The 26,498-nt window shown below is 54.8% G+C and overlaps 1 protein-coding gene and 1 non-coding gene across 2 annotated transcripts; both read left to right on the plus strand.

Moving 5' to 3' along the window:
- The first annotated feature begins 614 nt into the window (after nt 1-614).
- LOC112476552 lies at nt 615-733 on the plus strand. Its single transcript, XR_003045138.1, has one exon. It is a non-coding gene; the product is annotated as a 5S ribosomal RNA (ribosomal RNA).
- Nucleotides 734-11,451: 10,718 nt separating this feature from the next.
- Nucleotides 11,452-18,907, plus strand: MYOC (myocilin). Its single transcript, XM_006907806.1, has 3 exons — nt 11,452-12,019; nt 17,102-17,224; nt 18,123-18,907. The coding sequence occupies exons 1-3, from the start codon at nt 11,470-11,472 to the stop codon at nt 18,905-18,907; spliced, it is 1,458 nt and encodes a 485-aa protein (XP_006907868.1). The 5' UTR covers nt 11,452-11,469.
- The last annotated feature ends 7,591 nt before the right edge of the window (nt 18,908-26,498 follow it).

The raw sequence follows: 26,498 nt of genomic DNA on the forward strand, positions 1-26,498 counted from the left end.
CTCCTTCCAGTTTCGAACCCAGATGTGATGCCTGGAGCAGCTACCTGGCACCCATACGGTGACTTGCTCGAGGGTGAGAGGTCAGCATCCTGATGAGAAGGGTGGAGTGGAAAGTGGAAGGTGCCTGGGTCCCGGTGACACTGTCGGGCCACCACGCCCGTGCCAGAAGGCCACTTCCCAGCCTCTGGTCAAATGAGAAAAACAACCTCCGCTTATTTAAGCCAGACATCCTGCTTCCTGCAGATGAAAGCATTCCTAGCTGACACACCACTCGTCGTGAAGGGCAGACGGGGGGCACGGGGTTGCGCTTCGGATGCTATTTGCTGGTCGATGAAATAGAAAATGATCACCAGGCCGACTGTGTTTTTACCTGCGATCTTGTTTGCCTCTCCGAGCCTCTCATTCATCAAGAATCGGTATTACATTCACGATCTTCTTTCAACATTTTTTCAATTACTTGCTCCCGGTTGATTACTTTCAGCAAATTTTTATGATTAAACCGAAATATAGTGTGCACTGAAATTTTAAATTAAAGAAACACACGCAAAAATAAATCATTTGCCGTATTTAGTGAAATGGGATTATAAACAGTATCATTAAAAATAGGTATAAAAGTCTACAGCCATGCCACCCTGAACAAGCCCGATCCCGTCTGATCTCGGAAGCTAAGCAGGGTCGGGCCTGGCTAGTACTCGGATGGGAGACCACCTAGGAAGACCAGGTGCTGTAGGTGTTAAAAAAAAAAAAAAGTGGGTACAAGAAATCCTCCATTAAAAAGCAAAAGTAATTAAAAAAAAAAAAAAGATAAAATTGCCAGATAAAATTGTTTCAACCACCACAGTTGAGTCACAGCTCTTTGGAAAGGCGACACAGCCAAAAGCCCTACGTTACTACTCTCGGGAGCATCCCTCTTCTGAGCTAGGAATTCCCACTCTGGTTTGCTAGGCAGGAAGAGCTGCGGACAAATGCCGGGGAGGATGAGACGCCACCGAGCCCCACATCTGTCATGACCCACGGCACTGTGTTTAAAGAGAGAAGATGCGGGCCTAGGGTAAGTCGCTAGCCATACGGGCTCCGTTTTCTCACTTCTAAAGTGGGGGATTATATACCTGCCCCGAAAACGGTGCACTTGGCATTCACTAGGCTCTCGTTCATCGGAAGCTGGGCTTCCACGCCGGGCAAGGCGGCTACCTCTGCATTCCTGGGCACGGCCGCCCAGTCTCCCCGGATTTAAATCACCCTCACCGGGCGACCTTGGACGAAGCCTTCCTTCTCTCATCTGTGAATGATCAGTACCTACTTTAAGTGCGTTACGAAAGCCCAGTGATGGGTCCTGAGCCAGGGCTGAGCGGGTTCCTGGCTCACGGACACGCCAAATAAACGTCGGCTGTTATTATCGTTAATACTCACGCTTCTGCTCTGTGCGTCCTTCTCTTTAGCATAAAAACACATTACGTGTTTTCTGTCTTAAAAAGAAGTACTAGACCACAGCCCGGGGTCAAGTACCGGGCGAGGCGAGCACGTGGCACAGAGGAAGGGAGCGAGGTTAAGAGCCAGAGAGTCGTCTGTCCCCTTCCTGGCTCCACGGCTCCCTAGGTGGGTGACCTTGGGTCGAACTCGTATCGTCTCTGAACCTCGGCTTCCTCTCCGGTGACTTGGGATGAAAACACCTGCTTTGTCGGACCACAGTGAGGTTAAAACAGACAACGGACATGAAGCGCGCAGCGTCGCGTCTGGAACGCAGCAGACGCTCGAAGCGTGGTGAGGAATCATTATGACCCGAGGGTACAGAATGCATTGTAACTTGCGGCCTGGCTGGATGCCGGGAGGCACGGTCTCCGAGGGCCACCTTGGAGGCCGGCTCCCACAGACGAGCTCACCAAGCAAGTGTGTGTGTTGCAAGAAAGGTAGGTCTACCTGGATACGCCAAGACCCAATTTCCAATTTTGTGAGCGACAGTGGGTCCCCTCCACCAACAAACAATTCTCAGACACCAGCGGGGTGTCCAAGAATTCAATTCAGTTTCAACGCTGTCTACCCAGAGGGAGCATCAGATTCCACAGGTCGAGGGCTCAGTCCTACAGCCCCCAACTTCAGACGCCAGTGGCAAGCCCAGGCTGTCACCTGCACTTCTGTCTGACCGGCCACAGATAGTGGGTTCCCAAGACCCCTCCTCAGGTTCGACTAATCTGCTAGAGCGGATTCCATAACTCAGAGAGACATTTGACTTACTGTGTTACCGGTTTATTATAAAAGGTTATAATAGGAACGGCCAGGTAGAAGAGGCGCACTGGGCAAGGTGTGGGGAGAAGACAGAACTTCCGGGCCCTCTCCAGGTGGCCGCTCTCCCCAGATCCCCACGTGGTCACTAGGTCTCTGAGCCCCATGCCCTTGGGGTTTAGTGGAGGCTTCGTTACGTAGTCCCGAGTGATTGAATTCACTGGCCACAGGCAACTGACTTGACCTCCAGGTCCTCTCCCCTCCCCAGAGGTGGTGGGGGCTTGGGGGGTGGACACCGAAAGTTCCTAATCACAGGGTTGGCGGCCCTGGCAACCAGCCCCCATCCCCAGGTGGGGTCCAAAAGTCACTCATTTAACAAAAGACGCTTTGGTCACCCTCGTCACTCAGGGAATTCCAAGGGTTTGGGGAGCTCTGAGCCGAGAACTGTGGGCAAAGACCAAATGTCTATGAGAAACACGTTTCGGTCATCTGGGTGACCGGATGTATATTTCCTATAAACCACAGCGTCACAGAAAGAGCGCTGGGGCGCCCGTGGGTCGGGGCAGAAGGAAGGAAAGAGCCTGGCTAAGGCAGAGGAGGAACAGCCAGAGGCACGCGGACCCGGGAGAGCCGGGAGGGTCCGCGTGCCGCTCAGGAGTGAAGGGGGCCCCGAGAGAGAGCAGAATCAGCAACAAGACGCTACAACGACCGAAGAGGACGTAACGGTTAAAAAAATTCAGTTATATTCAACTTAGGCTGCACTACGTCCTTGGGTTTTGCTTGTTTGTTTGTTTGGTTTCGCTTTTAGCAGGTTTACCTCTTGGGTTCAGTCTTGCTGGTGCTAAGAGTGAAATCGTTCGGATTCCTGGACCACGGGCCGGCGAGATTCTCTGAACAATAGCCTGGGATCCCGGCAGCTTGTGACGGAGCCCGCAGGACCTGAAATACCTCCACAGACAATCTACAGCGTGTGTAATTCGCCTCAGGATGCTCAGGGTCCTTCACGAAAGGTCGTCTCCCGATTTTCCACATCTGATGTTTTTCCACTTTTACATGGGGAAAAAAAATAGCTCTTTCTCTTGAGATAACCTCCCCACCCCACCCTCTTGAGCACGGACATAAACCACCAACACTGAGTTCTTAAAGAACAAGCTGTTCTCACTTAAAACCAAGTGGCCAACGTGTGTGCCTGTCACCTTGGCCTTCTCTCATCACTTGGGTTTTGCTGGTGGGAGATCACAGTTCCATCTTGGAAAACAAAATATACCGAAATGCATTCTTAATTAAAAACTCTTTGAGTCATACTTACCAAATCTGTTACATAGATTTAAGTGCTCAGCGGGGAAGACATTTTCTGTTCTCCGTGGAATAAAAGAATTCAGAAAGGAAATGAACAGATGAAAACGTTCCAGTTACGAAATCCTTCTCTTTAATAATACATGTCACACTGAGGGATTATCTACTGGTAAGTTTGCTTAACTTCAGTCACATGAGGAAGAACGAACCAGTCACTCTCCCATAATTACCGACGGGTCTCTCGTTGAGACTCAGAAACTGAATTTCCTCAGTGATGTGAAGAAAATATTAAGCCTCCAGCGGGGTGGTTAGAAGGAGGACAGACTCTTCATGTAAAACACCTCGTTTATGATCAGGGCGTGGTAAGCGGTGGCCATTTTATGGGGAGATGAGTCATAGCCCTGGTGTCACCCAGTCACGTCTCGTAAATGAATCCAGAAGGAATTCTCATCCCGTGGGGTCCCTTTGCCCCACTGGAGGGAAGGATGGGGAGTCCCGAGCATTGAAGATGCTGGTGTGGTGCTCTGAGGCCTTCCACAGTCATTCTGTCCCCCGACGCTGGATGTCGGAGGCATTTTAAAGCTGGAGAGAGTAAGGTGTGGCTTGCCCTGTAGCCGCAATGACACCGTGAGTGAGATACCCAGACCCGATCCTCTTTCTGCCGTCGTATCTTGGCTCCCACGAGAGCAGGGATGCAAAGAATAAGTGAAGAGGAAGATTGGAAGAAGCTGACTAAAATTTTTAGATAAGTTATGTGATAATCAATCACTTAAAACAAGTTCAAGCGGGTCATTAACGTCTACTCTTGGACAAATAACAATAAAATGGGAGTATCTGAATAACCGTTTATCGCTTTCTGTGGAAAGTGTTCTGCTTCTCCGTGAATTCTTCGCAGAATGTCGTGCTGAAAGTAAAGTTTATACTAATTACGTCGGGAAAAATCATGATGAACTTAATACACGTCGGGGCTTACATTTTTACATCCGTTTGATGAGGCGGGGCGGGGAGGGGTAGTGGCCTGGTGCGGTGATGCCAGGCTGGGCTCTGTGCTAACGCGTTTGTGGGTCGGCAAGTCGCTCGATTTCCAATATCCCCTTTGTAAAACGGGGCAAACGGTTCTTATTGCTCAGATGATCGTAAGGTCCACAATGAAAACGTATCAGTAAATGTAAAAACATGTCAGGTGCCAGGGACTATTCAAAGAGAGAGAGCAACATTTCACCCGTCCGTGAACTTTCTCGAAAGCTCGGAGTTTCGGCCCATGCACGTCTATGCTCTGGTTTCAGCGCATTTTCCAGCGTGTCGCTCCAGTGGCTGGTGCTCGGAGATGCGTAGCATCCCACTGTGAAGCATCAGACATTTCTGTGATTAACCGCAGGCCACCAGAGGTGACAGGCGGGTGGCACCCCACCCGTAACATATCAACTTTGGCATGCGAGAAGCTATTATAAACATCAAAACACTTCGCAGACCCCCACGTTGGGCTTGCAATATGTACGGACTGAGACAATCCCCATCGACACATGGACGTCTGGGCAACGAAGGCTCCGGCATCTAACTCCACGAGGGACCAGACTGAAGGTCCAGGCGGCAGCGAGGTGCTGGTGAAGGGGAGGAGGGAGCGGACACACCCAGGAGCGGAGCCCCCGAATGAGACCTCATAGCTCCTCAGAAGCAGAGAGCACGTGTGCCTGGCCAGTTTTCAAAAGGCCCGTTTCCATAGTTACCACATTTGACTCCCCTCCCTACCCCCACCCCCCCCACATCCTTTTTCCTTTTTCCTTGAGGAAACTTGAATGAGAATCTGTACCTTGAAATTAAGACCAGGGAATTTCTGTGCCCTCGGCGTCAGCCCAGGAGGCCCCAGCAATGTCACCGGTCACACAGCAGCCACTCCTTACTTCTGCTCGGGTCTCGTGTCGTAGGTGACATGTAACCCCACTCCACAGGGCGGACTCAAAGCGTCTGGGCAACCGAGCTGCTAGTCTTCAAGTTGCTGGGGTTGGGGACAGACACTCGCCCCTCCTTCCCTTCGCTGTTCCTAATAATTAAAATGACGTGAGACAGGTTAATAGGGGGAAAACAAATTCACTCGTGTACACGTGGGAACCCCACAGAGTCTTGAGGGGCTCCCCGACAGCCAGGCTGGTGAGGCTTACGTGCCATCCTGAGCTAAGGAGAAGGGGTGCGGGGTCTGGGGTGTCAGAGGGAGGAAGACGATTCGCCGTGGACGGACAGAGCAGACGTTCGGAACACGAGTATTTGCCCTGCCATGAGGGTAAGTCCTTCCAGTGTAAAAAAGTCATCTCTTCCACAGTTCAGGCCCCTCTCTAAATTCTTTTCAGCGGTTAAAGAGGGGCTTAAAAGCTCTCCTTCGGTCTGTAGGGCCTTGACCGTCTCCAGCTTGAAATAACCCCCATGCCAAAGTGGCCCATTCTGGGGTGCCCTGCCCTGAACGCCATCACTAGTTACTACGTTAGATGGAGAAGAACTATCTGATGAGCCTTTTAAAGTTCACTCTTGAGAGCTCCCTGTAACAGCATTAAATTTGCAAACTGGAGGGAATGGGAAGGCCTCATACTCAGGTCCGCGTCCCGTGAACCAGCTCTGTGGCCTGGAAGGAATCAGTCAGTCACTCTGCTCCACAGGATTTTCCATTTGTAAAGGAGTAATGATGAACCCCACCCGGCTAAGCTCAGGGTGGTACGAGAGGGTTAAATGAGATGAGATCCAGCAAAGCATCCTGCATTGTCGTCTTCAGCGGGGAAATAAAGGATGGGCAGGGAACAAGGCGTGCCAGCCCTGGGAGAGGCTCAGCCATGTCTGCTGTTGAGCGTTGCTCCCAGCAGATGCTTCCAGAAGCATGAGAGCCATAAGGTAAGTCCATCAGGGAGGGGCTGAGACACGGAAACACGGCTGCCTTCTGGCGCCTGCCCCAGCGAGAATTCCAGGAGCGCAAAGAATGATGGAAAATACACGCTCCCCTTGTTTTTAATTTCTGGAGAAAGTGATGAGAACCACAGGTCGGCGAATAAGGAAACAGCTCAGAAAGATATTGACAAATTGATAATTAAGTATCTGCTCCTCAGGATGGAAATTTGGGGGGAAAAATGAGAAAAACGAAAAGCATGGTCTGATCAGATCCCAAAGTGGGTCATTATTTTTTAAAAAGAGGGTGGGGGAACCCCAGGCAGCATCACTTTAGGAGGCGAGCTCAGGAAGGTCAAGCTCACAGAAAACATAAAAATAAGAGCCAAAACCAAAATTCTCCAAATGCAAGAAGCTAACGGGGCCTGGGTAGGCTTTGATATCAGACCTGATCAGGGGTTGGAACATATTCGCATCTCCTTGTCAAGAGACACAGACAATTGACTGGACTAAGTCTGGCTTTTGAGGAAAAGGCAAAAGAAAGAGTCAAACAAAAGACAATTAAAAGGCACCTGCTATGGTCAAATCACAGGGCCTGTGGCAGGGGTCCTGAGGCCCCTTCAGTGAGTCCAGTTTTCCTAAGGAATCGCAAGAAACTCTCGAAAGAGAACCGACTTTCATCATTTTAAGTATGAAATTAATATGTGCTACATAATCGGTTAATTTAGACATGGGTGACAGTTTTGGAACGTCAGGTGTACACGGACGCTGTGTCCAGCTGCTGACAGATCAGAAGTCGTTAGAAATCAGTGTCTGACCCCTAACCCTTCCAGCTGATAGATCATGACCCTCAAATCACAGGCCAGATGCTCTTTCTCAAACTGGACTCTTGTTTGGTCTTTTCAAAGGATCTCGCCTTTTTTTGTGTGCTTCCTTTCATATTTCCATGTCTCCCCCCGCCCCCAATACCTGTGAAAATCCTACCCGTCTGTAAGTGGAGAAGAAACTCGTTCACTTAACACAGCGTCATGGGATATTCATGGGACTAGCAGTAGAATCTATGGGCTGAAAATTGCCAACAGTGTTATGGTGACGATTTCAGTGTGGCTTGATTTTAATTGGATGCGAGCTTGACAGTTGGGGCTCCCTGGGCTCTGCTGGGAGGGCTGCCCCTATGCTACACCCCTTCGGCCCCATAAAAGCCTCCCTCTCCGTGTACAGGGCCATCTTACAGGGACGTCTTGGAAGCCTCTGCCTCTCCCTACAGGAGGAGGATGCCCCGGTGCCCAGGACCAGCTCCCACCTGGACCAGCGCTGGATGGAAGAGACTGTGCAGAGCTTTCTGGCCTAAACCCTCCCCTTTCCTGCCGCTTTGGGCCAAAGGGTGTCAGGAGGCAGCAGCAGAGGAAATGGACGTGTTTACTCTGAAAGCGATTCTGCATGCCTCGTCATCGGACACAACCTGAAGAACCCGGGCAGACCTGTAGCCGAGTCTACAACCTGTGTGTCTCAGCCATTGTTAACGCGTCATCTCTTCAGGTCCCATTACAAAGGCCGCCTCCCGGCGGAGCCAGTCCCATTCATGGGTGAGCTCTCCCCGCTCCATCCTCCCCACCTACCCCCGCTTCGCTAACACTAGGTCCCCTGAATGGCCTCCCGTGTTACATCTCCGGAGCTCCTTGCCGTGGGCTCTGGGTCTTACACGTTAGCATGTGTTCCACAGCCCCGAGCACATAGTAGGTGCTTCATAACGCGTCATTTGAATGGTGCACTGCCCAGGAAACCCGTGAAGACCGCGGGGTCAAGAATGGGGCCACGAGGTCCCCAGTTCGGCATGGCTTCTTCTCCGCAGCCCCTTCCCTGGGCCTCGTCTCCACGCTGAAGTTATCATGCAATCCCGCGTGTTTTGCGGTGAGCCCCATGTCCGCAGTGAGACGCAGGCAAACGCAAACCCATCGCATCTGGACCCCGGCCCCCCAAAGGTGACCTCTCCAGCTCAGAGCCCTGCGCGCAGACACCAGGCAGGCACGCAGTGTCCTGAGCAGCCTGGAAGACGGTGACACTGGAAGCTGTGTCCTCGTCCCCTATGTACGCGTCCGCGCCCACCGAAAATTTATTGAGCATTCTATCTGCCAGACACTGGGGACAAAGCGGGGAGCAAAGCCTGCCTTCACGGGGTGATCGTCAGGGATGAGCTGCAGGAGAAAATAGGAGGCTGAGCCGCTGAAACCCGACTGGGACCCACTCGGCCTCGATCCGCCGACCTGGATCGCCGCGCCTCCCCGCGCCCCGCAACGAGCCCAACGCCAACGCTGGCCCCGAAGCGCCTCCCGGCGGCAGGGGGCGTCTGAGCGGGGGACCCTCCGGCTCCAGGCTCCAGAAAGGACACGGAGACGGACAGGGCCTGGCGGCCAGTGTGGGGCAGACGGTGGAACGGGGTCCCCGGCCGGGGTGGTGAAGGGGGCGGCCGAAGGCGCGCAGATGCTCACCACGGGCCAGCGGCCGGGCGTGTCCTGTGCCCTCCGCTCTGCTCCGGGAGAACATGGAATCCAGTGTCACAGGGCCACCGTGAAAGCGCCAGGCTGCGCACGTGGCTCGTGCACGGTGGAAGACCTGAGCATCGCGAGGCCTCGGCTCCCTCTCTGGTTCTGCCGCTCACCCGCTGTGTGGCCCTGGGCAAGTCCCTCTCCTTCTCTGTCCTTGTCTGTGGGTGTCCATGAAGGCTTCGAGAGGGAGGTGCTGTCACTGGGCTGCGGGCCGAGCTCAAGCAGCTGAGGTGCCCGCCATGGGGGTGGCGATGGCGGGTCAGCGAGGAAGCCCGACGTGCGAGCTTGAGCAGCTCTTAGCAGGACAGGCCCCCGGGGGAGGACAGGATGGTGACCCGCCATGACCAAGGAAAGCTCAATGAACCCAACAGCCACCGTGTCTGCCCCTAAGCGTGTACACGGTGGCATTTGCCAGGGAACGCTGAGCAAAACTGGCGGCAGCTTTTGCCCTGCGTTCAGAAACTGGGTTGGACCAAGGGAAAATGGCAGAGGCTGTTAAAACTGTCACCCCTGAGCAGCATCCACACAGCTCCACACCCCCGAACAGCACCCACACAGCTCCACGCCCCCGAGCAGCACCCACACAGCTCCACGCCCCCGGGCAGCACCCACACAGCTCCACGGTGCTTGCTCATGCCACCCACTGGCCTGCAGCTTAGGGCAGGGAGCCAAAGAAAGAGGGAGGGACAGAGTGTGAGTGGAAAAGGCAAAGATTCATCGAAAGGCAATGGGAACCGACCGGAAAAGCCACGGGAATTGCAGATTCATGCTACTGACTCACGGAGAAGCGATCAGTTCTAGGCGGACCTTCCAGCCCTACGTTCTTCCTGTACAAGCAGAGTCATCCTGAGCAAACTGACGCAGTAAATTACTGCTTTATCTGGAGCTCTTTACCTCCCCGGGGCTAGCAGCACGGGAACCAGCTCGGCCGTTTCAGCAGAAAGAAAACATTTCTCAGAGTAAAGCCTGACAGGTTCGAACCAGCTCTTGCTGACATGTTTTTTGTTAAATCATTTCAGTCATGCTTATTATCTGATTCAGAAACCGAGGATAGTGCCTTTTAGCCAGCAGTAAACAGACGCCCATTTGTAAATTTCTCAAGTTCAAGTCTAACGTCAGAACCAATCAAATAGGAATAGAATATTTAGAGTGAAATGTGAGTCGGCCAGGGCACCTCTGAAATCTTGACTTCACAAACATTGAAGATGTCACTGGCATCAGACAACCTCAATTGCTCAAATGCAAACGTTGTTTTAAAAGTTACCGAGGAGGGTATGTTAAGCGTTATGATTTGCCTGGACTCCTCCTGGCATATTTGGTGTGCTTTTTTCTTCCATTTGTTCTATTTTATTTTTTCTCTTTGGGTTTATTAGAGGCTATTAACCTAGGGTCCAGGAAGCCCATAAATTGGGATGGGGAAAAAAATACATCTTTATTGTCACCGCCTTCTAACTAAAACTTTGGTTTGACATTTCATTCCATCGTGAATATGGCCATAAATCTAAAGTCGTGTTAGCAGCGCAACTCCGTCACCCCCAACAGAAGTCACATTTTACCTCCCGCTACGCTGTGGCAGATACGTGTGTTCGCATTTACACTCAAAACTACTACTTGAAATTAGACCCTCCCCCCACCTCCGCCCCCAGCTAGACCTGGTTTTTAACAAAGACAAACAGGTATATTTCAAATTTTAAAAATATTTTGATAATACTGTTTCGATACTATGTGTTTTCTATGCAACCCTATGTATTTCATACATTTTAAAACACGTTCCTGAGATGGGCTCCACAGATTTCGTCAGTCAGGTTCACAAACACACATACCTACACAGACACGGTAGACGCTCACATTGACACTGGTGCCTGAGATGCAAGACCGGAATTAGAAAGTTCTCCCGGAGATACGCCCGCACTTGTTTAAAAGCCAGAAACAAAGGAAGAATTCCGCTTCCCCGCTGCTTCTACTGCTCCCTGAAGCCTGGGGGCCTGCGGCCCTTATGTCCTGGCTGGCTGTTGCCTCTGTCACTGCTCCGGGGACACAGGGACTGCATTTTAGGCATGTCTATCCCCCCGTTCCTAGTGCCTACAGCAGGTTCTCAATAAAGTTTGCAGAGTAAATGGAAATAGAAGCTGGAAATCAGTCCTTGTTGAAACTGGCACACGAGTCCTGCTGGACGAGGTGGCGGGTGCAAGGGCGTCCATGTAGAACGGGGGGCGGGGGGGGCTATGGGGACCATTAGGGGGTGTGGGTGCATAGAGTAGGACATTTTGTTTAAAAAAAGAAATTCAAAACAGACTTCTGGAAGGTCATTTTCTAGGAGTCGTGCTGGCCGTGTGAAAACAACGTCCGTGTGCACGGCCCCGCCCGGCCTCACGTGGCCACCTCTCTCCCCCCCACGCAGGGCTGGCTCCCCGCTATATATGAGCCGGCAGGGCCACCCATCCACACACCTCGCTGCGTAGCAGAGCTTTCCAGGGGGAGCCTTGCCTGGCCTTTGCACTGAGGGCTTCTGTGACGCTGCTGCAGCTACAGGCCTGAGATGCTCGCTGTCCAGCTGCTGCTGCTGGCCTGTCTGCTGTGGGGTGTGGGGGCCAGGACAGCCCAGCTCCAGAAGTCCAATGACCGGAGTGGTCGCTGCCAGTACACCTTCAGTGTGGTCAGCCCCAGCGAGTCCAGCTGCCCTGAGCAGGGCCAGGCCATGTCAGCCATCCAGGACCTACAGAGAGCCAGCAGCGCCCAGCGTGCAGACCTGAAGGCCGCCCAAGCCCGAATCAGCTCCCTAGAGGGCCTTGTCCGCCACCTGACCCCGGACCAGGCCGCCAGGCCCTCCTCGGAGACCCCGGAGCTGGGCCCCCTGTTGAGGGAGCGAGCTCAGCTGGAAACCCGGACCAGGGAGCTGGAGGCGGCCTACAGCAACCTCCTCCGAGACAAGGCGCTTCTGGAGGACGAGAGGAGGCAGCTGGCGACGGAGAACGAGGACCTGGCCAGCAGGCTGCAGGGCTGCAGCCAGGAGGCAGAAAGGCTGAGAAGGGGCCAGTGTCCCCAGGCCCGCGGTGCCTCCCGGGAGCTGCCACCGGGCTCCAGGGAAGGTAAGAATGTGACTCAGGAACCTCTGGGTCCAGAATGTGACGTGGTTCAGGGCGACATGTCACGGGCGGCCCCGGTCTGCCCTTTCTGCCCTCTCTTTCCTCCGAGAGACCTCACGCCCAGAAGGAGGCGGGCGAGTGAAGTGAGCTGGCAAGACCGTATTCCTGTCACTTTTTTGGGAAATTTCGCTGCCAATATTCACTAATTAGTCGTCTAATCGTGAGGGAACGAGCAAGCAAACCCAGTGGCGGGACCATTATTCTGGACTCTTCCAAGATGTCGACATCAAGAAAGGAAGAGAAAAAGGCGGGAGGGGGTGGGGGAGGGGCTTGTTCTTGATAAAGGGACACTCCAGAGACCTGGTGACCACACGCAGTGACGACCCTGGATTGGCTCCCGCACCCCGGGTAGAAAACTAACACAGGGCAGTTGGGGATCCGCTCAGATTACGTTACTGGGTTCATGTCAGGTTTCTTGCGTGAGATACGGCACTTTGCAGTGTCAGGATGTCTGCGATTCGCTTTCCAGTGGTTCCGCAAAGACCGTAACTACAAAGAGTGGGAGAGAGGAAGGTAAAACGTGGCAAAATACTAACGATTGATGCATCTAAGCAGTCAGCAATTGTAGTATTCAACTTTTGTATAGGCTTGAAAATCTTCAGAACAAAATGATGGAAAAAATACTTCCTAAAAAGACTTTCTGCGTGGGAGTCACATCTGCGTGAGGCTAGAAAACTCACGTAGGTGCCTGGGTGTCACCTCGGGCAAGTCGTTTAGCCTCCCCCGCTCGGTTTCTTCTCCACGACCGACCGGGCACAGGAAATGCCTCCTGCGAATAATAATGCTCGTGGGACGCAAATGAAATAACTCTTAGTGGTAAAGGATCTTGAAGCATCGTTTGTTGTTAGAGCTGAGAGCCAGCTCTAAATTTTACAGCTAAGGAAAGTGAGGTGCAGTGTTGCTAAGGGAACTCAGGTTGCAGGGCTGATCGGGGTGGAGCTGAGACTTGGTGAACTGGAATTTTGAGAACAAAGGAAGGAATCATTCTTAGTGAAAGTGTCACAAGGCAGTACTTATTTCAGACTGTCACCTACCACGTTCTTTACCATGTAATTGTTGCATAGGAAAAAAATCTCTCTAGCATCATGGAAATCACTTGTTTATATGTGTGTGTATGAGTTGAGGTCACACACACACACACACACACACACACACACAATTTCGTAGTAATAGTTTTGTCGGGAATAGTCGTCCTGGAGCCATTCCCTGACAATAGAAATGTCTGTAAATCTTCTAAATGAGCCTGAAGTAGGAAGATACACATCACCAAAAGCCCCTCTTTCCCCTTTAACTGAGCCTCTGCTCGGACCGGCCCTCCCAGGGGACAGAGCCTGGATGACGGCTTGTGCACAGTGGCTTCTATGGGTCACAGTCTCTGGGTGAAGAAGTAGGGGACAGGGGCGAGGGAGACAGAGAAGGAAGGAGAGCTATCGAGGGGCACGTCCTCCAGCTGGTCACCTCAGTGGGCGACGAGGCCCGTTGCCAGCAGGCCTGTGCTGAGTGCAGTGGGGGAGGGGACATTCGTCATCTCTGGGGCGGATGCTCTGTTGGCCAGGGGCCATCGCGCTGGGAATATGCCACTTCCATGATGCACAGACATGGGCACCAGGCTAATTCTTACAGAGCATCAGGGAAGCTGGGGCAGAGCAGCGAGGCGAGGTCCTAGCAGGTGACGCTTGCGTGAGGCAGGGTGCCACATCACTGGCTGGGAACGGGTGGGCAGGATATGCGGGGGAAGGTGGGGGCACCAGAGGTGTTCAGCCCAGAAGCTGCAGATTTCACTCCCTCACCTGTAAGGTGGGGCTGACAGTCCCTCATGCGGTTGTCACTCGGGTTAGAAGTCACCTGGAGAAGCCTCCAGCACGGTGCCTGGCACAGAGCAGCCTCCCAGGAAATAAATTACAGCTACAAAGGGCTTCTGTCGCGTGAGCTCCACTACTGTTTTAAAATGTCATTAAAGCGTCAACATGTGCATGGTGTTTCTGTAACACGCATGGATTCTGGAGACGGAGACGATGGCCTGCTAGCTAGTCATCGCTCTCCTAGGGTACTATGACGACCTGTGATTATGTCGGCACGCTTCTCCTTCTCCGTCCTCTCCGTGTTTGTGACACTGACCTGACTGTTCATGTGAGCTACTGTTTTAAAATGTCATTAAAGCGTCAACATGTGCATGGTGTTTCTGTAACACGCATGGATTCTGGAGACGGAGACGATGGCCTGCTAGCTAGTCATCGCTCTCCTAGGGTACTATGACGACCTGTGATTATGTCGGCACGCTTCTCCTTCTCCGTCCTCTCCGTGTTTGTGACACTGACCTGACTGTTCAGGGCTGAGCTCTCTAGAAAGTGTCTATAAAGCAGAGGGAAGGGAGGTAGGGAAGGACAAGCAGAGAAAGACTTAAATTTCGTAGTCGACGTGAACCCTTCAACGCTGGGAGAACTGAATTTTAATAGAAACAAAGCCCTAAAGACGTTTCCCCGTCGGACACCATAGCCCTCAATACTTGCGTAACCTTTTTGGTTTCCCCCCACATTCGGAATGAGATGTGATTTTTAAATAGTCCAGAGAAATTTTAGCTTTGACACATCCCTAGGGAGGACCATTTCATTTCTAGTTTGACCTGAGGATACCGAGGCTCAGAGAGGTGGAGTAACTGGCCCGAAGTCGCAGAGTGGGCCACGGCAGGACCGAAGCCACGGCTTCTGGCCCAGTCCGGCGCCTTCCTTTGGGCCTTGCGTCCACTCCCACGGGCCTCGGTCCTCACACCAGACGGCTCCACTCTGGGAATCGGACTGGTGCCAGGCGCTCCTGGCCGACACGACCAAGAAGAAGCCAGCAGACTTCTGATCCAAGCGGCCCACCTGCCAGCTGAGAGCTGGCCTTGCAGCCGCCCCGGAGCCATTCCCTGATATCATGTTTTATTGTGGTTCTTGTTTACTCCCAAAAGGCACATGAGGTTTGGTTCCTGCAGAGTGATGAGGGGCTGGGCGAGGCGGGTGGGGGTGGGGTGCTGCTCAGAGCCCCGAGGTTCTCGGTGGGACAGGAAAGGACGCCCCTCTGCTGGCACCACCTCCTGGACTCTCTGCGTGTGCCACCGGGGAGCTGCGCGTGCCAGCAACACCCCCACCCCCGGCGTCGGATCACGGCCCCTGGAGTGGGTCAGTCCCCGCCGGGCTGAGCGGCACCTTCGAGGCTCTCGTCAAGCCTCCGCTGGCAATCTGGGTCCACTCAGAGCAGAAACCACTGAGCAAGTTAAGTCAGAGACATTTACTATAAAGAATTATTACAATGATGGTCGCTGTGAGATATCATTAAACTCTACATGGCGCCCTCGGGCCGGGGACAGACTTGAGGGGGTTTGGACCTCGTTGGGAAGGTGGGGTTCAGCTCATAGCAGAGCAGAGATGGTGGCTGGAGCAGGTCCAGAGCCACCAAGGCCACCTCCAGAGGGTCGGCAGGAGCGGCCAGCCAGCTGCGGCTGGACACGGAGGTGTCAGAGACAGTCTGCCCCAGCCCTGCAGAGCCGGGAGGGGTCCCCGTGCAGGGCTCCAGGGGCCCTGTGAGAGGGCTGTTTGAAGGTTATGGCCCGGATGAGGCTGCCAGGTCCCCCAGGAGCTGTGCCTCGGCCCCACCCGAGTCCTCACATGCACACTGCCAGGCCGGCACCCCGGGGTGGAAGGGTTCTCGGCCACCTCGACCTTGGCAGACATGGTCACATCATAGCCCCACCTCGTACCAGCTGTGTGACCGTGGGCAGGTTACTTAACGCCCCGGGGAGTCCCCTCAGGCGGCCTCTGCTGGGGAAGCCTAACACCCAGCTCGCTTAACGGGGCTGGGAAAATGCCTGGGTTTCAGAGAGCAAAGGCGCCCAGGACACCAGAGCCAACGCCTTTGCAAGTGACACGCCTCCCCGCCACAGGGTGGAAGGGTTCTTGGCCGCCACGACCTTGGCAGACATGGTCACGTCCTAGCCCCACCGCGTACCAGCTGTGTGACCGTGGGCAGGTTACTTAACCTCCTGAGCCTCGGTTTCTTCATGAGCAAAGTGAAGACAATGAAGTTCGCCCTCAGGATTGGCGTGTGGGGTAGAGGTGATGATAGCGAGTGCCTCGCCCAGGGCCTGCTCTCCTCAGTGCAGCCGCCAGACAGCTGGGCACAGCCCCTCCCTCCTGACCGACCCTGCATTTCCCCGTGCGGCCTGTGACGTGCCCGCCCCGCCCCTCAGGACCAGTGAGTACAGCAAACTCCCTTTTCTGTGGCAACTGTCTCCTGACCTGCTGGCCTCACCACATGTGAATCACAACCTGACCCCCAGTTTAGAACGGCTACGCCTGCTCCTTGTGCCTCTGGCTTTTCCCTTGTATTCAGAAACTCCTGTATGACCATAACCCTAAGCCCCATCCCTGTGATGACGTGGCGACCATGTCTAACCAGCGTCCACACCTCTGCCCTTCTCTGCGGAGTCCTGCACGCTCTCTTCGGTGTCCAGTACTGGTGTCAGAAAGAGTATTTCCACAGAGCACGAGAAAGCTAACGTGCTACTTCTCATGGCGAGGAGGAAAACCCTAAGTCACGCAGAGAACGGCTGGGTGTCGAATTCCTCACCCCGCAGGAGATGCTGAGGGCCTCCCCAACATCCCGGAACCATTCGCCTCGCCTACTCGGAAGGCAGACCCTCTGCTGGGAACGATTTTAATGCTGCGCCAACTGCCTCTATGTTATTTCGAATGCCCCACTCTGTGCTCAGCACATGACTGTGCAATGCATTCTCTGTGAGCTTTTTATGATGGAATTTTTCAGACATCCACACGAGTAGAGAGAACGCTACCCACCCCCCAGTCCCGGCAGTCTTCAGCAGAGTCCGATCTCGGTTCATCCTCCCTTCCTCTCCCCGACGGATGGTCTTAAATCTCAAAACGTCGTCAGATCTCGGGAAGCCTATTTATTTAAAACGCCATCCTCCACACCGGCGTTGGGCCGTTTTTCCTCACCGTGCAATGTTGTCTCTTTCTCTTAATATAGTTTCTCCATGGAATTGGGAGAATTTGGATTTCCAGGAACTGAAGTCGGAGTTAACTGCGGTTCCCGCTTCCCAGATCTTGGACAGTCCATCTGGCCACCCCAGGAGCGAAGCGGGGGACACTGGTATGAAGTTAAATTTCTCTTTTGTAGCTACGTGGTCTTTATCTGTGTCCGGTCCTGTGCTTCGCTCCCTGTCCGGGGCATTCTGCCAGGAAGTCGGCCTCTTCCCAACAAAGCCCTGTATCTTATCGCCCACACCTGGGGTAGTGGGTTGGGCTGCACTGGGGGAGGACGAGAGATGTGTTGATGTCACCCCCTCGGTTGTCACGTGGAACTGATTCCACTGGAAAAACGATATTTTTCATTGGGCCCTGCGTATGTTTATCTGAAGGCCAGATGGACCCCATGCACCATCTGGGGAGGCGGTCTCGCTAAAGGTATCTTTTCCAAAATGCGGGTGCTTAGGAAAAACACGATCGCCCCTCTCCAAAGACTCACCCGAGAGCCTGACTTTACGACAAAGACTGCGGTCGCTGTGTTGCTGACCATTATTGCCAGCACGGAAGGGCACGCATGGGGCTGGGGAGTGTTGAAATTTTTAAAATATGACTCCCTGAGACATGAACACCTGCTGTAAGGCAAGTGAAGGTTCCCATGAAAATACAGGCATGTTCTGTGATTCCGCTGAACCTAAGTTTTCAACCACCTCTTTGTTACATTTGTAAATGATGCTAAGATTGTATTAAAATGCTGTCTGAAATATGTGGCCCATCGATTAGGGCTTGAAAAACCCTGTTTTATAGAGATGATTATAATGATTTGAGGCTTAGAGAGCAAAGTAACTTAACTGAAAGTCACACAGCCAGCGAGTGGCAAAGCCGGGATTTGAACCCAGACCGTCTGTGTCTGCGTCTGGGGTCCTCGTGTCTGCGTCTGGGGTCCTCGCGCCCGCTGGCTCTGCCGCGCCTCCACAGCGTGGAACGGCCGATCGGTGCTTCCCGTTTTGTTTTGAATTCCCCAGGATGCGGAGAACTCGTGTGGGTAGGAGAGCCGGTCACTCTGAGAACCGCCGACACCATCACCGGCAAGTACGGCGTGTGGATGAGAGACCCCAAGCCTGTGTACCCCTACACCCGAGACACCACGTGGAGGATCGACACGGTGGGCTCGGCCGTCCGGCAGGTGTTCGAGTACCGCCTTGTCAGCCAGTTCACGCAGGGCTACCCCTCCAAGGTCCACGTGCTGCCCAGGCCGCTGGAAAGCACGGGCTCCGTGGTGTACGGGGGGAGCCTCTACTTCCAGGGGGCTGGGTCCAGGACCGTGGTCAGGTACGAGCTGAGCACCGAGACCGTGAAGGCCGAGAAGGACATCCCGCGAGCCGGCTACCATGGACAGTTCCCATACTCCTGGGGCGGCTACACGGACATCGACCTGGCCGTGGATGAGACGGGCCTCTGGGTCATCTACAGCACGGAGGAGGCCAAAGGGGCCATCGTCCTCTCCAGGCTGAACCCTGAGAGCCTGGAGCTGGGACAGACCTGGGAGACCAACATCCGGAAGCAGTCGGTGGCCAACGCCTTCGTCATCTGCGGCACCTTGTACACGGTCAGCAGCTACTCGGCGCCCGAGGCGGCTGTCAACTTCGCCTTCGACACAGCCACAGGCAGCAGCAAGGCCCTGGCCATCCCGTTCCGGAACCTCTACGAGTACAGCAGCATGATCGACTACAACCCGCTGGAGAAGAAGCTCTTTGCCTGGGACAACTTCAACATGGTCACCTACGACGTCAGGCTCTCCAAGATGTGATGAGCGGCCGAGCTCTGTCAGCAAAGGCAGAAGGAGACGGTGCTCGGGGCTCCCGAGCGGACAGCCACCCGCCCGTGCCCTGCAGCTTTCCTCAAGGCTGGAGAATGTGCACTGTCGCCACGTCTGCCTGCGTGTGAATAGCAAGCTGAGGATGTAGACGGTTTCACAATAGACGTTATAATCTTCTGTCAGCTTCGAAAGGGATGTTTAGCCGAAGTAGTTTAAGTGTGCTGGTGATTTGGGGCAGACGCCATAATGCATCGTAGTTTCTTCATGAAAACCACAAGGCTTTTTATATATGGCCTTCGCTGGCCTAAGGGGACATGTTTGGAGGAGCAGAGCTGGGGAGAAATGAGCCACCCCGGGTGGAATCCTGGGCCTGGCCTGTCACATGGTCACCACGAGCCAGGGTGAAAATTCTTGCTTCCGAAGGCGGAGGGACGCTCTGTGGCCAGCACCCAGCGCACGCAAGACGCGCTGACTGGAGCTGGCTGCCGGTGCTTCCGGGCGAGTCCGGTTGGGTGTTGCGTAACCTTTGCCCCGTGAAATAAAATAATCGCATGCAGCATTCCCCTGGGACCTCGTGGGCCACTTCGTGTAGGAGTACAGATTCCAACCGTCAGACAATTCCTTTGGGCGGGGAGCTGTGATTGCGGGATGCTGAAGGTGTGTGCTGTGTGTGCACACGTGTGTGTGCACGTGTGTGTGTGTAACCAGGTCTTCAGGGGCTGCCCGGGATGACACCAGCGAACAGTGGAACCCACGCACCTCCCCTCCACCCCGGTGTTCTCGGTTCTTCCCGAGCCATCTTTCCATCCTTCCCCAGCTCACCCTCTCTTCACGCTGGCTCCACCTTGGTTCTCATTTGCTGTCACGGGCATGAATTTCATAAATTCATGGGGTGAGCAAAGCTTATAGCTTTATTTTTTAATAACCGAACTTGATTTCTCTCTCGAGGCGCCATTGTACGTAACGGTAGAACACTTTCTCTGGCCAATTCAGCTGCGACTCTGTTCTCTTAGTGTGTTTTCAGTCAAGTCAGGTTTTTCCTCGGCTCCACTCTCTTCGAGGTGGCGCCTGTGGTTGAGATAAGTGGGTGGGGGGGACCTCAGCAAGCAGAGGGGAGAATCCAGGCAGCGCCGCTCATCACGCCCGGTTTTCGGCATCGGCGCAGATTCTGGCATTTGCTGGTGACATCCGTGCCTCCGTCGCCAGTTCCGATGGCCGGCCCCTCGGGCGTGCTACCTTATTCTAGCCTGTTCTGTGTCCCACCGGGGCACAGGGACGTCTTGGGAGCTCACCTGCGCGGCAGGAGACTCAGGTGCTCACACCCTTCCTCCCAGGTCTCAGCTTTCGGTCTGTGGGTGCAGGGCCCCTGTCTTGGAACTTTGCCACCCACTCGGGCTTTCCCCAGAAACGCGCCCGAGTTGCCTCGGCTTTCTCATGCCCCAAAGTGTCTGGGACACCAGGTCCTGTCAGGAACTCTGGAATCTAAGCCTTTTACCCCCTCTCTGAAGTGTCCTTGCTTCCCCCAGATTCTGTTTGGACCAGAGGTGCACCCTCGCAGACGCACCAGAAATGTTTGATCCGGGCGCCCCTCGGTCCGGTCAGCTGACACATAAAATTAACCATGACCAGGTCCCAGCCTCTTAAGACTGAAGCGCCCTCGGGCTCAGCTTAGGGTCCCAGTCTTCTGGGGATCTCACCGAGTATCAGGGTGTTAGATGCCATCACCGTGCTGGCGGCTCCCCAAATGTATGTGTCCAGCTCACACATTACTCCATGTATTCATTGCCCACTCGACATCTCTACTTAAATGTCTATTAGGCGCATCAAACCATCAAAAACAGAATGTCTGCATAACTGCCGCGACCCCCTTGGACACGCCCCATCTGCCTGTCTGGAAGCTGACGGGGACTCTGTCCTCCAGGTGCTCAGGCCACAATCCTTGGACTCAGAGACCTCCTCCCTCCTCCCTCCTCCCTCGTAACCCTACATCCAACCCAACAGAAACGTGTTGGTTCCATTATTCAGGGCCTGACCACAGTTGTCACCGCCCCAACTGCTACTGGTCCACATCGCCATCGTCCTTTTCCCGGATTGCTTCAGTAGCCTCTGAAATGATGCTGCTCCCTCCCGCCATACAGCTTAAGCCCGGCACAGCAGCCGGCGACCCCCAGTACAGGACAAGCCAGAGCCCGCCTCCCCTTTGCTGAAAGCCAGCTAGGCTTCCCATCTCACTCAGTCAGACTGGGAGTCCTCACCAAGCGCACGCGGTCCCCACCTCCTTCCCCCACCACTGTGACCTCGTCTTCCACTCATGCCCCCCGATTTCCGCTCCCCCGGCCAAGCCCCACTGGCCTCCTCGCCCTCCTCGCCAGGCCCGGTTCTGCCTTCAGGCCCTGGCCCTGGCTCCCCCAGCTGTGCACGGACCCAACTCACATCTTTACTCACACGTCACCTCCCGCACGGGCTGTGCCCAGACGACGCTATTTAAAGGTGCAGCTGACCTGCTGCTTCCTCTGCCACGGCCAACCTTCCTTACCCTGTCTCGCGATTTAGAATTTTTCCCCCCATTTATCATCTCCCGACGTGTGATATAATTCAGTTCCACTTAAATCTCCTAGAATCAAACTTTGAAAATATTGTCCCTACCTGTGAAGTGCGATCGGCTTAGCACCAGCACAGGAGACGCTCGTGGGAACAGCCAGAAGGCCGTGGAGCTGCGGTGTCCCAGGCTGGGTTTGGAAAACCCGAATCCTTCAGGGTGCTGTGGCGCTCAGATCTCAAGGTCACAGAGGTCCGGACTTTTCATCATCCAGATTCAGTAACAGGCGCTGAGGCCTAATAATCTTTTTTTTAATTCAGACACAACTGACTACCATAAGTGCCCCACGGCAAGGCGTAACTTCGAAGTTGGATATGTACACGCTTCGGAGCCTTGGCGCGGGGCCCGAGGGTGACTGAGGGTGTCTGTGGGGACAGCGCTGGGAAACGGTGGGTGCAGGAGAGGCCTTGGGAAGGAAGGACGAAGATTTTCCAAGACGGTCTTCAAGGACGACCCGCAGCCTCCCCGGAACTGTGTTCCACAGTCTCCGTCACAGTCCACTTCAAAGTGACTGACGTTCCAGCCGCCTAGGAGACTTTGGGGTCCTCAGCTGGAGACGGAGGTGGGGCTGGAGGGCCAGGGGGAGGGCCTGGCTCCCCGGCTTCGTCACCGCTCCTGGTCTGCATCTCTCCTCTGGGAGGAAGGGCGCAATGAATGCTGTTTAAATAAAGATAGGATTTTTTTTTTTTCTAAAGAAGAATCCCCCAGACCCCAGCCCCTAAAGAGAAGCAGTTCCCATTTGGGAGGGCGTCCTTCCTACCCACCCACCGAGGCTGACAGAGCTGCCGCCTGGCAAAATGAGGTGGGTACGAGCCCTTACGCTTGAACTGAGCCCGCTCTTGAGAGAGGACTCAGCTGCGTCCACTGGTCCCGGGAAAGCAAAGGCCCCGGGCTCCGCCCCCACCGCCAGCTCTCTGCGATTTCAGCCAAGGCTCGCTTCACCTCTCCTCACCCCATCTGCCTACAGGGGCGGCAAACGGGCCTTCAGGGGACAGGAAGAGGCCGCCAAGTGCTTAACGATGCGGATTTAACTGTCTCCTGAGCACCACTTATGTCCCCGGGGGCTGGGAACAGCACCAGAAGCCACCTGCAGACTCTCAGACAGGCGTTCAGCTGAGGAGGCTGAGACAGTTGGGGACACACCCAGGTCCTGAGGCCGGGAGGAGGCAGAACTGGAAGGACTGGACTGCAAACCCAGATGGGAGCGGGGGCTCTGCCGGCCCCTCAGTCAGGGTGGCCCCCGGTGTTGCTGGGACTGGGTGGGGGGTGGGGGGGTGCAGAGGGGTCGTGTGTGGGCGACCAGGGGCTCCAGAATGTGGAGTCTCTTTCTTCTTGAGTGGAACCGAGAGCACAGTAACCTCTGGAGACCGTGCCAGCTCTCACGGCCTGAACCGGCGGTGACGAATTTGCCATGTACTCCGATCTGTAAAGGCTTCCCACTCCCCATATCTGTGTTTTACAAAATATGTGTAATTTCTTAGTTATCAATTCACTGATATCTCACATCCCTATAAACTCAGTTTAAGAAGTGCATGAGCAGTATTGGAGAGAGGTCCATATTTCAAATCAGTAATTTTTAATTTTTGGCCAACTTATCAGGTTTAACAAAGTCATTATTTTTAAGCGCATACTGTGCCTGACAAAGAACTCAGAGGGTCAGCTCTGACAATTTTTGCTGTTTACCCCTATTTGCCTTATTGGAATAATTTCAACCCGGGTCTTGGCAGAAAATCACTAGGCTACTTGTCTCTTCTGAGAGTTATGCTCCTTAAGACTAGAGAATATAACTCGTAACTCCACGTAACCAACACAAGTGGGCGCCCCTGCCCCCAGCTTCCAGTGCCGTCCTCCACACGCGACCTTCTGACACACATCAAGGAGGGGTCGTCCAGCCGAACCCCCATTTCCACAGAGCTCGGTTCTAATCTACAGAAGAGTCCTAATGTGTCCTTTATACCTTCACACACGATGTCTTGGCCACCTAGCTGGATCTGGAGATTTCAGCCCAGAGAGGGAGGAGGGCGTCCATCCCACAGTGGCCACTGCAGGCTGCCCAGTTCAATGGACATTTCAGACAAACAACAACTAGTTTTTACTAGATCGCAAATATTGCACAGACATACTTAGGCCAAAATAATTCTTTCGTTCTTGTTGATCTGAAATTCAACTTTAACAGGGCAGCCTATTGGGGACAATGTTGGGCAGCTGAGGCGTTTCCATTCCCACATGCAGCCCTGGCAACTGCTACTGGGCCGCAGGCAAACCCTCTTTCGGGCCAGATATAAGGTCCCTTTGTCCCCAAAGCCCTGCTAACTCAGTAGTGGGCACCAGGCAGTCATGGTGAAGGGGACAGTCCCTGCCTGCAGGGAGTTCCAGCCCAGTGAGGGATGAAAGGGAGTGTGAGGGAGGCCATTCTGTCCCCACGCTTTGCAAAGTCATGCACTTTTGTCCTGGGAGGGTACATAGTAACTTCCACCTGATTATCTATCGAAGCGACCCCCCTCCGACTAAGAGCGCGGATCTGAAATTCATCCCACCACCTCCTGAAGGACCATGTGAGAAAGGTCAGCTTCCCACAGCAGGTGACACTGGGCGACAGTAATTTCTCCATACATTTGCATACGTTTGCATAAACCAGCATCTCCTGCAGCTTCACCCCACCCCAGCCCCTGAGCTCACCTGGTGGCCATGGCGAGCCTGCGCCTGGTCACCTCGGAGGCCAGGTCCTGGGAGGGGAGGTTCATGCTGCTGCCCGCGAGGCTCCTCTGAGCCATGGCCCTGTGCTCGGAGGATTCCAGGAGTTAAGGTTCACTGCACCTGTGAATCTAAGACACAAGTGCCAGCCAGCACACATGCTCCAGGTGACAGAGGAACACTCCCCCGAGGCCGCACGGCAAGGTCTGCAAAGGACTCACTGCGGCGTACTCGGGGGTCCTCCCCGCGGCCCGCCCCAGCCCCACTCCCCAGCCCCAGCCCTGGGAGGCAGGTAATTCTGCAAATATCCGCCCCGGGGAGGAGTGAGGTCCTCCCACAGCTAGGTAGGACAGGCACCGTTACTGCCACCTCGCCAGGCGGCAACCGAGGGCAGCCACAGCGCCCCTGGGTGACAATGGGGAGACGCAGACCAGAGGGGTGAACTGACTCTCCCCGGCCCTCACAGCGGGGCCTCGTCCCTTGCTGCTTCCTCGCGGCGGCTCTGCCACGGGGCCCTGCCCTCACACGCCTCCCCAGAGCACTCGACCTTCTAAGGAACAGGAAGGGGACACGGACAAAGCTGGGGGTCCGGGCCAGGCCGCTTGTTCAGACGTGGCACAGGCGCTGGAGGCTTGATGCTGATACCAGAGGCCGAAGCGGCCGCCTGTTTGGCGCTGGCCGCCGTGAGGCGTCTTTACATGATCTCACATGCCAGGTGACTGTTGAGATCCCCATTGAATGAACGGAGACACCGAGCAGCAGAGAAATCCGGTGGCTTCCCCAGGTGGGACCTGGGCCCGAGTGTCCGGCTTCGGAGGCCGTGCTCTCTGCTGGGGACCGGGCCACCCTCACGTTCTGCCTCGGTGCCACGCCGCCCCCCGAGGAACGGGAGGTGACTGTCCATTCCCGGCCAGCTGGCCGCACTCGCGTGGTGGCACTGCCATCCTCAGAGCGTGAATTGCGATGGCCTGAGCTCGCCAGCCTGGTCTTCTGGCTGCAAGTCTGTTCGTAAGAGGAAGCCCGTTGACTCACCTTTTGACGCCAGATCAGCTCGGCCGGGGCCCCTTCCACACTGAGCTCCTGGTCTTGCAAAGCGATGCCCTCCTGGCAGACTCCACCTCCTGAGAGCCGGACAGGCCGAGACCGCCACCAGCTGCCTCCCCTTCGGTCTTTCATCCTCCTGTAGGCAATCTCCGAGGAGCTCGAGTTAATGGGATTGACTTGTGCCCTTAGAAAGTAGCAGCTGACACAAATTATCCCGGTAGACGAGACCTTCATGACAAATCCCCTTAGATGTGGCAGAAGGCAGGTCTGAGTGCAGAGCTGGGGAAGGGCATTCTGCCACCTGGGCTAGGAGGCTGTTGCAGCTTAGCCACTGGTAAAGGCGACATCTTGATCTAGTAGCTGTCGACTGCCTTTGAGATGAGCCCGCCCCTTCCTGGTGATGGACAGCACGTCTGCTCAGGTGGCAGGTGCGTGGGCTTTGAGACGGAAGCCCTGACCGACGGCACGACTCCCTCGTTTGAGCTGCGTGATCCTGGGCAAGTCGTTTCACTTCCGTGGGCTCCGGCGTTCCGACCCGTAGCGGTGACACCTCCTTTCCCCAGGCAGCTGCGAGGGTCGAGAAGGTATCTGTGAAAATCCCTGATCGGACTCCTTCGTATTTATGAATGTTTTCGTGTGTGCGTTTAGCTTGGATGAATACGTGCGTGTGCAGGATGTTGCCCCTCACGGGACACCATGAGCGTAAGCGTTTCTTCGCAGACCCCGTTCTGTTCTGTAGTTTTTGAAAGCGGGCGCCCCGCCTTGTCCCTCCCTCCTGCCCCCGGGCTTGGCTGTGGGGGCCCAACGATCGCTTAAATTGAGTCGCAATCTGCCAGAGCATCGTGTTCCCATCTGCCTCCTCTGGTCAGACCATTACCAAAGCCTCTAAACTGTGAAGGGTTTTCGAGGAATACACGAACTTCTGTGTTGTGTTTGAATGTGTCAGAGGCCATTATTGGGTGTCAACTTCAGAAGGGATCCAGTGACCACTGATTTCTTACAGTGGTCCGTTTTGTGTCTGTCGCTCTGCCGGTGTGATGGCTTCCGTGAGGAGCCCCGGGGAGGCTGGGCATGGGTCCGGACGCATCCGCAGTGACCACCACGCGGCCCAGGCGCCCTGCGGCCCGCGCTCGCCATCGCGATGGTCCGCGCTTCCCGCAACGCGCTCCCAGACCCTGACACCCAAGCGTGACGTGTACGTTTCAGACCTGTAAGGAGAGTCCCCGGCAGTGCGGGGGGCTGGCA

The sequence above is a fragment of the Pteropus alecto genome, unplaced genomic scaffold, assembly GCF_000325575.1.
Source record: "Pteropus alecto unplaced genomic scaffold, ASM32557v1 scaffold101, whole genome shotgun sequence".
Lineage (NCBI taxonomy): Eukaryota > Metazoa > Chordata > Mammalia > Chiroptera > Pteropodidae > Pteropus > Pteropus alecto.

Coding starts and splice junctions, on each gene's coding strand:
- MYOC (XM_006907806.1), top strand. CDS start 11,470: ATGCTCGCTGTCCAGCTGCTGCTGCTGGCCTGTCTGCTGTGGGGTGTG. Junction 12,020..17,101: donor GCCACCGGGCTCCAGGGAAG/GTAAGAATGTGA, acceptor CTCTTAATATAG/TTTCTCCATGGAATTGGGAG. Junction 17,225..18,122: donor GAGCGAAGCGGGGGACACTG/GTATGAAGTTAA, acceptor TGAATTCCCCAG/GATGCGGAGAACTCGTGTGG.